Source organism: Lissotriton helveticus, chromosome 2_1, assembly GCF_964261635.1.
Source record: "Lissotriton helveticus chromosome 2_1, aLisHel1.1, whole genome shotgun sequence".
Taxonomy (NCBI): domain Eukaryota; kingdom Metazoa; phylum Chordata; class Amphibia; order Caudata; family Salamandridae; genus Lissotriton; species Lissotriton helveticus.
In genome coordinates, this window is record NC_136059.1 from 1,731,350,005 (window position 1) to 1,731,362,139 (window position 12,135).

At 41.1% G+C, this 12,135-nt stretch overlaps 1 protein-coding gene across 1 annotated transcript in view; it reads left to right on the forward strand.

Moving 5' to 3' along the window:
- The window catches only part of ABCA1 (ATP binding cassette subfamily A member 1), a 132,747-nt gene that overhangs the window by 91,531 nt on the left and 29,081 nt on the right, over positions 1-12,135 (forward strand). The window contains exons 31-41 of the mRNA XM_078676675.1: positions 356-450; positions 1,903-1,935; positions 2,814-2,919; positions 3,329-3,403; positions 3,991-4,160; positions 5,479-5,656; positions 6,617-6,732; positions 6,834-6,978; positions 8,424-8,547; positions 9,276-9,405; positions 11,398-11,518. Coding sequence (XP_078532801.1) covers positions 356-450; positions 1,903-1,935; positions 2,814-2,919; positions 3,329-3,403; positions 3,991-4,160; positions 5,479-5,656; positions 6,617-6,732; positions 6,834-6,978; positions 8,424-8,547; positions 9,276-9,405; positions 11,398-11,518 — 1,293 coding nt within the window. The remainder of the gene's footprint in view (positions 1-355; positions 451-1,902; positions 1,936-2,813; positions 2,920-3,328; positions 3,404-3,990; positions 4,161-5,478; positions 5,657-6,616; positions 6,733-6,833; positions 6,979-8,423; positions 8,548-9,275; positions 9,406-11,397; positions 11,519-12,135) is intronic.

The following is a 12,135-nucleotide window of genomic DNA, read 5'->3' on the forward strand; positions in this document are numbered from 1 at the left end:
AGCTTTGCAGTATTTTATTGCTGCAGTGTGCGTCGCTAGTTCACAATGAAGCATTTAGGCAGAAGCGACTTACCCTGTATATCATTTACAGTATAGTATGTCTTGCATAGATAAGTAATGTTTTAGCTTCAGCTTTTTACCTTTTGGGCTAAGATGCCAATTCTAGGGTGTAGGCACTCTACTAAGAAAGAATCCACCAGGTATTTCTTTGAAGATTAATTTACATTTTAGTCAGGTTACATGTATAGTACTGAAGGCAGCAAAGAGTGTATCTGTGTACATACACTTTCCATACTTGGTTGTTCATGGCTCATATTATCACTGACACCATATTTTTTTCTTAAAATGGCAACAGAGGAGGCAGCATACCTCAGACATCCTGCAGAACCTGACGGGGAGAAACATATCGGACTATCTTGTGAAGACCTACGCGCAGATCATCGGGAAGAGGTTTGTCAAGTGTTTAATTTGACCTGAGCGTTGCAGGCAGTGCACCAGCACTCATTTATGGGGACTGGGATTATTTTAATTTGAGTTGAGGGTTGCAGGCAGTGCACCAGCACTCATTTATGGGGACTGGGATTACTTTAATTTGAGCTGAGGGTTGCAGGCAGTGCACCAGCACTCATTTATGGGGACTGGGATTACTTTAATTTGAGCTGAGGGTTGCAGGCAGTGCACCAGCACTCATTTATGGGGACTGGGATTACTTTAATTTGAGCTGAGGGTTGCAGGCAGTGCACCAGCACTCATTTATGGGGACTGGGATTACTTTAATTTGAGCTGAGGGTTGCAGGCAGTGCACCAGCACTCATTTATGGGGACTGGGAATTCTTTTCGTCATAAAACTTTGACCAAGAGCTATAGAGAGAAAGTCATCAAAGGGAGAAGAAAGGACAACACGCAAACAATAACAAATGTAGACCCGTTGGAATGACAAGAGTGGTATTATTCGAAGTGTGTCAGCTGTATCACTTTGAAATGTATTGTACTTGATTTAAGAAGCCTATGTCCTATTGCCTTCCAGGCGTTTGTTGCAACATGATAATGTTGTTAAAAGTGAGATACAGAGACTAGAAGTGTTGGGTGATGGGTTAAAAAGGCATGAGGTTGAATTAAGATTAGAAAACGTGATATCAGCAACCCTCGCATTTGGCAGTGCCAGTGGAGGGTTCTTCAGAGACAATTCTGGGCCCCTCCTCCTATTTTTGATTTTAAACAAATAAAGCTCTGTGTTTGTCTAACACAGACTTTCAAAAGAAGTTATAAGTTTAAATAGAGGCATCCGTGTTCCTGGTAAACAGTTTATATGTTAAGAGGCCACGATGGTAAACATTTCAGAGACATTATTCTTTGCAGGAGGAAATCATTTTTTCTGTGTTGTGATTAAGAAGGCCTATTAGGTAAAATCTAGTGCTTGGAAATCTTAGTTGGTGTTTCAGAAACACTGTTTAACAGACCTATGAAGACATAGAAGTAGAATTGTGTTTAGAAGAGGGAACGTGGGTTCTAGTGCTGATGGAAGCCTCATACACACAGTGGTGTAACAAAACTTGAGTGGGCCTCCCTGCAAGGTACATGCAGTTCAGAGCTCTCAGGTCAGGGACCTGTCAGTGCCGGAGGCAGCCCCTGGAGCTCGGGGGTCCCCGGCACTACGGGGGCTGCGGGGTCTTTTGTTACACTACTGCATACACATTTCCTAGTTGGTTTGGTCTATCCTTCAAATGTCAGATCTCGGTTTAATGTGGAAGACCGCATCATATGATCCAAACCTTGATTCTTCACCAGCTGGTAGCCTAGCATAACCTAAATGTGTATATTGTGTGCGAAGTTGCCATGACATATGCAAGATTAATCTTAAGGTTTAACGTTCATTATTTTGCTGTCCTCTCTTCTTTGCAGTTTGAAAAATAAGATCTGGGTGAATGAGTTTAGGTAAGTACTGGAATTTATTTGTGTTGTTACAATTTTGTCAATAGCATTTTATAGCAATAAGTCACTGCAAAATGAAGCAGGGTACATTTTAGGAGTAAGGTAATGATATTTATTATTTTATGTAACATTACTCCTACCCTAGGGGTTTCAGTGCTCCATAAAGTTAACACACCAAGAGGGAAAACTCTGCAATACATAGAAAATCAAATCCAGAAGTACCAACTAGAAACTCAGTAACTCTAAGCACATGCTACTTACTAGAAACAAGGAGAAATAGAGGGCGTATATATAGGATAGTATATAAAATGGAAGAGGATCTAGGTAAAAGAAAGAACAGTCGCAATTCATCAGATACTGAGGTGGGAAAGGAGAGGATTAGAGAGGATTTGGTGGGAAATTATTATTAGCGTCTTCATGTTTGTACGAAATGGTGGTAGCGATGTGATGGTACAAGAGAGGGATTAAGAAAGAAAAGGTCTGCATGAGAGACCTATGGTGTCATAGGTCAAAGGTTTGACGTGCTTATACCAGAGCTGGACTGGCCGTAGCAGGCATTGGGCATTTTCCCAAGAGGCAGGAAGAGTGGAGGTTGGTTTTGGAGCAGTGGGGGTCGGTTTTGTAGTGATGCTGCAATATCGGCCGATTTTGTTAGGCAGCAGTGCTTCACGCTTGCCCCCACCGCCCTGAGGGTGGGGTCCGGTCCGACAAAATTGCCAGGGCTGCTTTGGCTTCCCAGTCCAGCCCCGGCTCATACACAGAGTGCCAGGTATTACTGCTATTGAATGATTTCAGTTTAGTTACTGGATGTTTGGAGCCCTGCTCTCACAAGGAAGATGTCTGCAGCATTTGACATATGTGAACCTTTCTCTTATACTTAGGTACGGTGGATTCTCGTTAGGTGCCAGCAGCACGCAGGCACTGCCTTCTGGTGATGGAGTCAATGAGTCTATTAACCGAATGAAAAAACTTTTCGAGCTTGCTCAGGTAACTCAGCTTTAGAAAGAATCAGAGATTTGCATCCTATATTCATCAGACCTTTTCACCATAATTAAAAAACACAAAATTAATTGTGCATAAAAAAGTAAAGTATCATGCAAGTGTGCACTTAAAAAAAGATAAACAAATTATATTCCTGTAGGTCCTTTTCCTATAAAATGTTCCAGAAATTCTCTGCTGAAATGTATCTTCCTTTCACATGGTTCCCTACCCTTGTTATACCTTTCTGAGCCATAGTGCTGTTTATGTTACAGAATATTCCAGCTTGTTTTCAATTGAATGTGTGGTAAAGTGGCAGCATGTCGAAGGCATGCAAGAAATTGAGCTGTGAGCAGATGCATGCCTTTCTGGGTGGAGTACGTTGTATTTATACTAAGGCTGAGTATTCTGTTCACAGGGAGGAGCTGCAAATCGCTTTCTTGACAGCCTAGCATCCTTCATGAAAACCCTAGACACGAAAGACAATGTTAAGGTAAGTGGCACCCTTTCCGCATCTGACCACACAGTTCCCAGTCAATGCCTGGTTTCCAACTCCTTGAGGAATTGATATTGGCACTTATAAATCTCCATGAAGAAAAGATCAGATTTTATTTCTCTTTGCAATGTAAATACTGTTCGTAGTAATGTAATGTATGATAAAACAGGGGAGTAGGGGGCAGATAGATTCCTATTAAGAGGTTTCGGACCAGAAATCTTTCACTGAAAACATTGTAAGAAGCTCTGTGGATTTAGAATTAGTATACATGGCCCGTACCTACTTTAATGTGCTTAAAGACATGCTTGCGTACTATTTAATCTCACTGCCTAGAATTAAACATTTGTGCGTAGATTCTGCTATTTAGTGACCAACCAGCAGCAGGCTATAGATCCTGAATTAGTGAATATAATATTTTGTTAAATTAAGCTCTGTATCACAAAATACTGGATGTAAAAGTGTCTCATTCTGTGGCGTTATCAGTGAGCACCCTTGCCTGTCAGTACAGACTATCAATTTCAGTGGATGAATTTTCACAACTTTGCTGGTAGTGAAGTGACGCTGATTTGATTTATCTCATACAGGTGTGGTTCAATAACAAGGGCTGGCATGCTATTGGCTCATTCTTAAATGTGATAAACAACGCCATTTTGCGAGCCAATGTCCGCGAGGGAGAAGACCCCAGCACATACGGAATCACAGCCTTCAACCACCCTCTGAACCTCACCAAAGAGCAGCTCTCCCAAGTGGCACTGTACGTTTCAAATCAGAGGAAGAAAATAGTTCATACATCTTATAATATCCATGCATAGATAAACTTATAAAAAGGCATGTTTTAAAACAATTAAGCCATGCCACAAATGTGCTTTGTTGTTAATGTCTTAAATAAATATGGTTTAATCATCTTTGTGCTGCAGAATATCCAGAAGGTGTAGATACGGCTTAATGGGCCTACATAGGTGGTTGTGTGTTTTTAATAATACTTATTTCTATTAAATGATAATTTGTTTCGTTTTTTTTAGTGTAGTCGTTTTTCCAGAGTAGAGTAGGGTAGCTCTTTTGCTGTATCTATAAGTATGTATTTTTATTTTACCCATTCTGTGTTTGTCTTTTTTCATAAAATATAATTTTTTACTTTTGTGTTGACACTTACACAATGGCATCCTCAGAGTGATTCCATATTTCACTGTTAGGGTACTCCTTCATCACGTCACATCACATTGGGATCTGCCCTTACTATGCACTGCTGTAAAACTTGCCATCGAAAACACAAGGTTGTTTAAAAGAATGCCATTAAATTGTCAGCAAAATCATTTTAGAAAATTAAAATTGTACAATTAAAATGCTTAGAACAATGTGTGAAGTCCTTAAAAATGTTTACTGCGATTCACACAACTCTCTTAAAACTGTAACTACCCAGCCATCTATATTTTTATCAAAATTAACATATACGTAATGGTTGACATAGCACTCTTGTCATCTCAAAGGTGGCTTATTCGTTCCTTCCCAGAATTTGTTTATTTTTTTACCTCTTTATTAATTTTAACACTAACAGTTAAAAAATGGCCTCCCACCTGGACCCAGAATTCTTGACTGTTTCCTAAAAGACATCAGTTGGCCTCTGCATTCTTCAACTAGTTGTGATATGCACCAAGCCTGCTTAGGACTGGCATTTAACATACACGTCTCTTGAAAGGCAATGGCACATCATTGAATATGTATATCCTTAAGAGGTAGTTTGGGTCAGTATATTAGGTACTGCTGTCACCTTAAACAGAAAACATGTCATACATTCAAAACATACTCATAGATTGCCCTCAAATTCAGTTGGTCAATCAAAATGTTCCCAAAAATTCTTACATGCAAAGGATTTAAATGGAGATAATTTACTTATTTTTTAGTTGTATTGAGTTGTTTAACTAGTGCAGTCTCGACCATCAGCAAGAAACAAAATGCAAAGTACGCATAGGAGGCTGAAGAAAGCATTGTCACTAAAAGACAGGTTTTGCATACATAACAATATATGTAAAGTCTGATTTAAACGGTTGCTTATTTCTCTTCATGTGCTGCAGGATGACCACTTCTGTGGACGTGCTTGTGTCTATCTGCGTGATCTTCGCAATGTCCTGTGTCCCAGCCAGCTTTGTGGTCTTCTTGATCCAGGAGCGCGTCAACAAGGCGAAGCACATGCAGGTCATCAGTGGGGTGAAGCCTGTGATCTACTGGCTGTCCAACTTTGTGTGGGACATGGTAAGGGGTCACGAGTATGAGAAATATTTCAGTCAAACTGTTAAACAAGAGGCTAAATTAAACAGCTTGATTCATGAATAGGTTTCTAGGACACTTAATTGAGAAGGGATCTCAGTAGGATATGAATTGCAAAAGAAAACATACCTTAAAGTCGTGTGTCTTTATTTCACCTTTTATGGACGCTGCAGAGGAAATGTTAGCACATCTGTAGCTTCTGCTTTGCCCACAATCACACAACTCTCTGACTATGAACATTAGGCCAGACCTCTTCTATTCAAAGGTTCCTTATACAATCTAATGCATTTATTGAATGGGGCATTGTAGTGTTCCTCAGCATCATACTGGTGGCAAAACTAGCTTTGTAAGGTTTGTTATTGTAAATTGGGTGATTGTTCGTGTTGTTAAGGAACCATTGATCAGTAATTACAATCTTTAGAACTTGTTCTAAAATAGTATATATTGGGGCATCGTATTTGGTTGTATGATGAATTAGTTGATGATACTGCATGATTGACTGGCTGACTTGGAGATGACTGGGTAGGCATATAACTGTTTTAGACTATTCAAGATGTTGCCATGGACCTACTCTTGGCAGCTAACACAGAAGAGGAACTGAAAATAGAAAATGTTTTGTGAGGAGATCATATATAGTAAATTCGGATTCATGGTTTTAAACATTTTATCTATGTACCAAGACACTTTATCCTTGACTGCTTGATAATCATTTGCACACGTTTTTGATTGTATTTTCTGTGTACAGGTAATGCACTTTACAAGTTGTTTTCTAAAAATGTATGTATGCTTCTATCTTATTTCGATATGCTGTTTTAATAATCTGTGATTTTAATTGTCATGGATTGGTATGAAACTTTTATGGATATTTATTTCATCCAAATAAAGATTTTCGGACTTATCAAAAAGTTGTTTCTGCATTCTTATGACCTTTTTTTGTATTTTCAGTGCAACTACATAGTTCCTGCCACGTTGGTCATAATAATTTTCATCTGCTTCCAGCAAGATTCGTATGTGTCCTCATCTAATCTACCGGCTCTGGCTCTGCTTCTCCTGCTCTATGGGTAAGGCAAGGCATGTCAGTGCAGCGTGTAGGTTGACTTTAAAGACTGAAATCCTAAAGTAGAATGTTTTTAAGACATTGCAACATCCTTTTGTCCTGCAGATGGTCTATAACGCCTCTCATGTACCCAGCATCCTTTGTGTTTAAGATCCCCAGTACAGCCTACGTGGTTCTGACGAGTGTCAATCTCTTCATTGGGATCAACGGCAGTGTGTCCACTTTCGTCCTTGAGCTCTTTACAAACAATGTAAGTGTGCAGGCTTGCATTACTTGTCATCACCAAACCAAAACAGTATATTGGCAAATTAGTTTCTTAGAGGAGTGCTAGTTTCATCAATTGAGGCCTGTGGTATAGCAGTTATCTTTCTGAACAGATCTGGTCTCAGTAAAGAAGCCTCTGAGTGCCTTCTTGCCACATACCTTGATGATTTTTCTTTTTGTGCAATTGTTGTTTGCTTTTATGCTACTAAGGGGTTGGTTACGATGCCGCAAGGAAACTGTCCCAAACTAATTGGTTTCGGATTCTACTGGGAGCCTGTGTTGTGACCGAGAACAAAGACTCCCATTGGAAGAAGGGGTGGTTGGGGAAACCTTGCACCCTGTGGTTTGCACTGCATTGTGCCTGCCACATTGTGCATAGTTGGTAAAAGGGGTCCTTTGGGCACCCCCACGGGCCACATTCGGTCACCTCTGGGTGAAGGGGGCCCTCAACAGCCCTCCAAAGACCAATTTTGAAACGCTTTTCCTCTTGGATAAACCGAGTCGGAACGGCTGTCCGAATGGGTCATCATTATCACTCGTCCGGAAACCGTGCTCATAGAGCTGAATGATTTGGCTACGAAAGACTCGGACCGATCCAATGCTTTCGGAACCAATTCGGACTGCTCGTACAGTTTCGGGACATAGTAATTGGTCTTTGGGAAAACTGTACAATTCAGTAGGAAACAAGGGTTCTGAATCGGATTCAGCAATACCGAATCCCATCCGGAGCCGTTCCTAACAACATTGTAATCTTGCCCCTAAGTGTGAAACAGTGCTGGCTGGTCTTTGTATTTGAATTCATGAGACGTTTTTGTGCCTCTTTGAATGGAGAATTTATAATTGTTTAAAAAAATATACAGTAGGTAGGGAAGGACATATTTTTCGTTTTTGCTTGACAGAAGTACATTTTGTCACAGTGAACATGGGATTGTCATTTTTGAAATACCCAGGATTGTTACAGCATGTCTCTGAGGTATGGGTACACACCCAGTACAGAAAGGGTAAGAATCCAACAATGACAAAGATGATGTGGGGGTGGCTTGGAAATTAATTTAGAAACTATAATTCGGTGACCTTAGGCAAGTCATTATGGGCTGAATTACGTATGTTGTGGCCCTGCAGACTGATTGCGTCATGATTTGTGCGGCGTTTGTCTGGTGTATGTATGTACCATAGAAGAGGCGTTTGCAGTCTTCGTGCTGGTGCACCAAATATGACAACATTCCAGATCATCCCCTATTCCTTCTTTAAATGCAGTGCTAAGATTTGCTGCTTACAAACTGCTTCTGTGAAAATCCTTTCTGACTATTTGTTTGATCAAGTTAGTGGACACCTGCTGCACGTCCCCTCGAAGAAATATATAGCGTGATGAGGAAATGGAGTTTAGGAAAATGGGCACTAACTTGAGGCATTTCTCCCCTTTGTTCACAGAAACTGAGCAACATTAATGAAATCCTGAAGTCAGTGCTCCTAATCTTCCCCCACTTCTGCCTTGGAAGGGGACTGATTGACATGGTGAAAAATCAAGCAATGGCAGATGCGCTGGAACGCTTCGGTGAGTGATGTCCCATGAACATGCCTGTGTAACACATAACACAGCACTTGTTATGTGGTGCATTTTTGCTATAGAATGGTGCCAGCTCCCTAAATATCTCCCCAGAGCTTCAATTCTCAGCATTGACTCCCTTGCAGCTGCATGGGAATGGAATCAGTCAGAGACACACAAGGCCTATGCGTCCCTGCTAGAAACTATCACATCAAAACTCAAACTGTATATCCAGTACAGATATTAAAACGTAGCTTATTCTTAGATCTCCCAACATTATACCATCAGCACCCCAACCCACTGGCTACTCGCAAAGATAAAGATTTCAGATACTTCATTCCCCCTCCTTCCCGTAATGTGTGAAAGACAGACCGCTAGGTTTACTTGGGGTACGGGTTCTCTGTGGTGGATTTGCAGTAGGTGTGCCGGTCTATAGGAATGAGCAGCATTTCTGCTTGATGGCAGGGTCAGAACCCAAAGTAGATTTGAGTTCATTTTTCTGTCTCTTGGTTTCTTTTTGCTGTTTCTTGATATCTGAGCAATGTACTCCTAGCCCAACAATGTTTTATGACTTTATAAGTGCATCACATTTGTTCCACGTCCCCAGCTGCTCAATAATTTCTTTGTAAGATGGTTAAATAAAAGCGAAATAAAGGAAAAATCTAAAAAAGGAATTGCTCTCTTACTCTTTTTCTTGTTATTTATTTTCCTCATCAAATACCTTGTTCTTTTTATAGGTGAAAACCGGTTTGTGTCCCCCATGTCCTGGGATCTGGTTGGAAGGAACCTTTTTGCGATGGCCGTGGAGGGGGTGGTTTTCTTCTGCATTACACTGCTGATCCAGTACAGATTCTTCATAAAACCGAGGTAAGCTGATGAATGGTCTTGGCAGAGTGTCTGATCTTTTGTTATTTCCATAAATGATTAGCTAACTCCTGGTGAGTTCTTTATTATACTTTGTCTGTCCATCGATTATGAGGTAACATGAAGTGTTGCTTTCTTTTGTCAGTCTTACCTAAAACTGGTTGATTGAATGTAGGGAATTCATTTAACTGGTTTCACCCAATATCACATTCTGATTGTTACTTCTCACGAAAATCCTAGGGACATCCTTTTGACCGGTTTCCTCTTCTGCCTTGCCATTATGGCTGTACTATACTCCTGCAGTACTGGTGTAGGGAGTCAAGGGGGACACTGTCCTGTGTCTTTTTTTTCAAACTCCCCATTCTCCTACCAAAGGCTCTTAGTCGCTACCTGTACTTGCTCTTCGTCACCACCTGTCATGGTTCCCTGTCCAACCAGAGCCTGTTTGCGCGGTAATTGCCCCTTCTCATCTCTCCTCAATCTCGATGTCACAGTTGTCTGTCCCTCTCCCACTCTGACAACAGTATCAGATGGTTGTCCTTCCAACCATCTAATCAAGTTCCCCAGCTGAGTGTTGCCGCTGCTCTTCACTATCTGTGATTCGTCTCTCTGTACCCAATTCCTTTTCCTTCCTCTAATCTGCTGCCCGACTTATCGTCTTTGTGCTCTTTCACGACACCCATATCGTGGCCTAGACTATAACCATTTACAGGACCAGTACTCCTTTACCTGCCTCTGTTGGCGGCAGTTCTTTTCATTTTGATGGGGATGCAAAGTTCACCCATCAATCCAAATAGCTACAGTAAGATTACTTTTGACCCAGTTTCTTTCAAGTATCAGTGGTATTTATCAATCCAGGCACCTGTCAGCATTTCAGCCACTGTAATGGCTGAAATGAGTGTTCAGTCTTGAAATAAGTAGATGGTATTGCAGCTCTGACTGCAGATGATGAATGTGTTACATGAGCCCTTCCATGCCTGGTCTTGAGGGTCAGGTGAAGGACAGGGAAAACGTCCTGGCTGCAGTGCAAGGTGATTTTACCAGCTGGATTTTCTGGCTGATAAAATTGTGTTCATTGTTCCCTCACCATGTAAATCAGGAACTATGAGGCACTCTTTTGATTGAGCAGAGCGAAATTTCAAAAAGGAAATCTGCTCCATTCACCTCATAATGTGGCCTGCAATTGCATTGTGGGATTCCATGTTGTATGAGGATCTTGGGGCATATTACCAACAACTAGCGATAATTATCGCGGTGTTGGCTTAGCTGCAATATTTCTATCGCCACCCTTCACCTGTTTTTATCGTTGAGATACCTTGCTATTAGCAAGGTTTATCTCAGGAGCAACAAAAAAACAGGTGAAATGCATGAATATCGCTGTCAATACAGCGATATTCATGCATTACCGTGACAATGCTCTTAGCCATGTTATCCACCTCTCATTGGATAACATGGCTAAGAACTGGTCAGGGCAGGCGTTAGCTTTTGGAGATATTCGCGCTTAGCGTGAACATTTCCAAAACAATGCCTGTGTTGATCATAGGAGATAGCGATGTTAGCGACTGTTTTCAATCGCTAAGATCTTGACACGCCCACTTTGCATGTCATTAGCGATAATTATCGCTGACATGCAAATTTGGCCCCTAAATGCCCGCTATCGCCTACAAGCTGTCGCTAACTGGTGTTAGCGACAGCTTGGTAATAGGGCGATAAAATTATCGCCGCATTAGCGGGAAAAAGTCCCGCTAATGCGGCGATAATGGCCCTTGGTAATATGCCCCCTTGTTATTAGCCAAGATTGTACACACGCCATCTGGAGCTATCTAAACATTGTTATAAATTTCTCCACTTGTGTTGGCATTTCAATGAAAAAAAATGTTGAAGAGCTTATAGAAACTGTACATCACTATAAATAAAGTACATGTGTTAGAAAAATAAATCATATTCCTTGCATTATTCACATGGCTTCCTCCACCTCTCTACTTTATTTTAAAGACCTGTCACGCCTAACCTTCCACCTTTGAGAGATGAGGATGATGATGTGACCAGAGAGCGACAGCGGATCATCAGTGATAGCGCCCGTGGGGATGTGCTGGTGATCAAAGAGTTAACAAAGGTGAGCTGAGAGCTTCTGCTGAATGGGTGGCTGTCCTTAAGGGAGCAGTGCACCAGTTTGTTTTTGTCAAGCCGATTTATGTGGCAGCACCTTGCCACCCAGTACGAGTTAATGCTAGCGTCGTACGGTGCCTAACATAACCTGCACAAAACGCAAGAAGGTGTTTTCCTTTGTATACCATCTGTCCTCATAGTGCATAAGAGTAACATAGGATAACAAAAACATGTTTCCAAACTGTTACCTTATAAGTAGGCTTGCTCAGCGTCAAACTACATTCCTGGGCCTCGTTTGTTATTCTCCAAGCAAGGTCTGGCCAGTATCAAAATATTGTAATAGGTTCCCCATTCCTGTCCTGTGTAGCAGTCATTCTGTTGATGAACATAGGATTTCAGTTCACAATCTCACTAAAATATTATCTTAAAAATAAGCATTATTTTCACTTACATCAAAAAGCTGCAGGATAAGGATTTGGTAACCTGAAATTTTGCAAATTTTCTAGAATGACGCACAGCATGTTAGTTGCATCCTTGTGGTGTGGTGGTGTGATAATCTTTTTGTGTGCCTATGCTGATGATCTTCTGAAGCTGTCATGTGCTGATGAACTGCTCTTGGTTCCA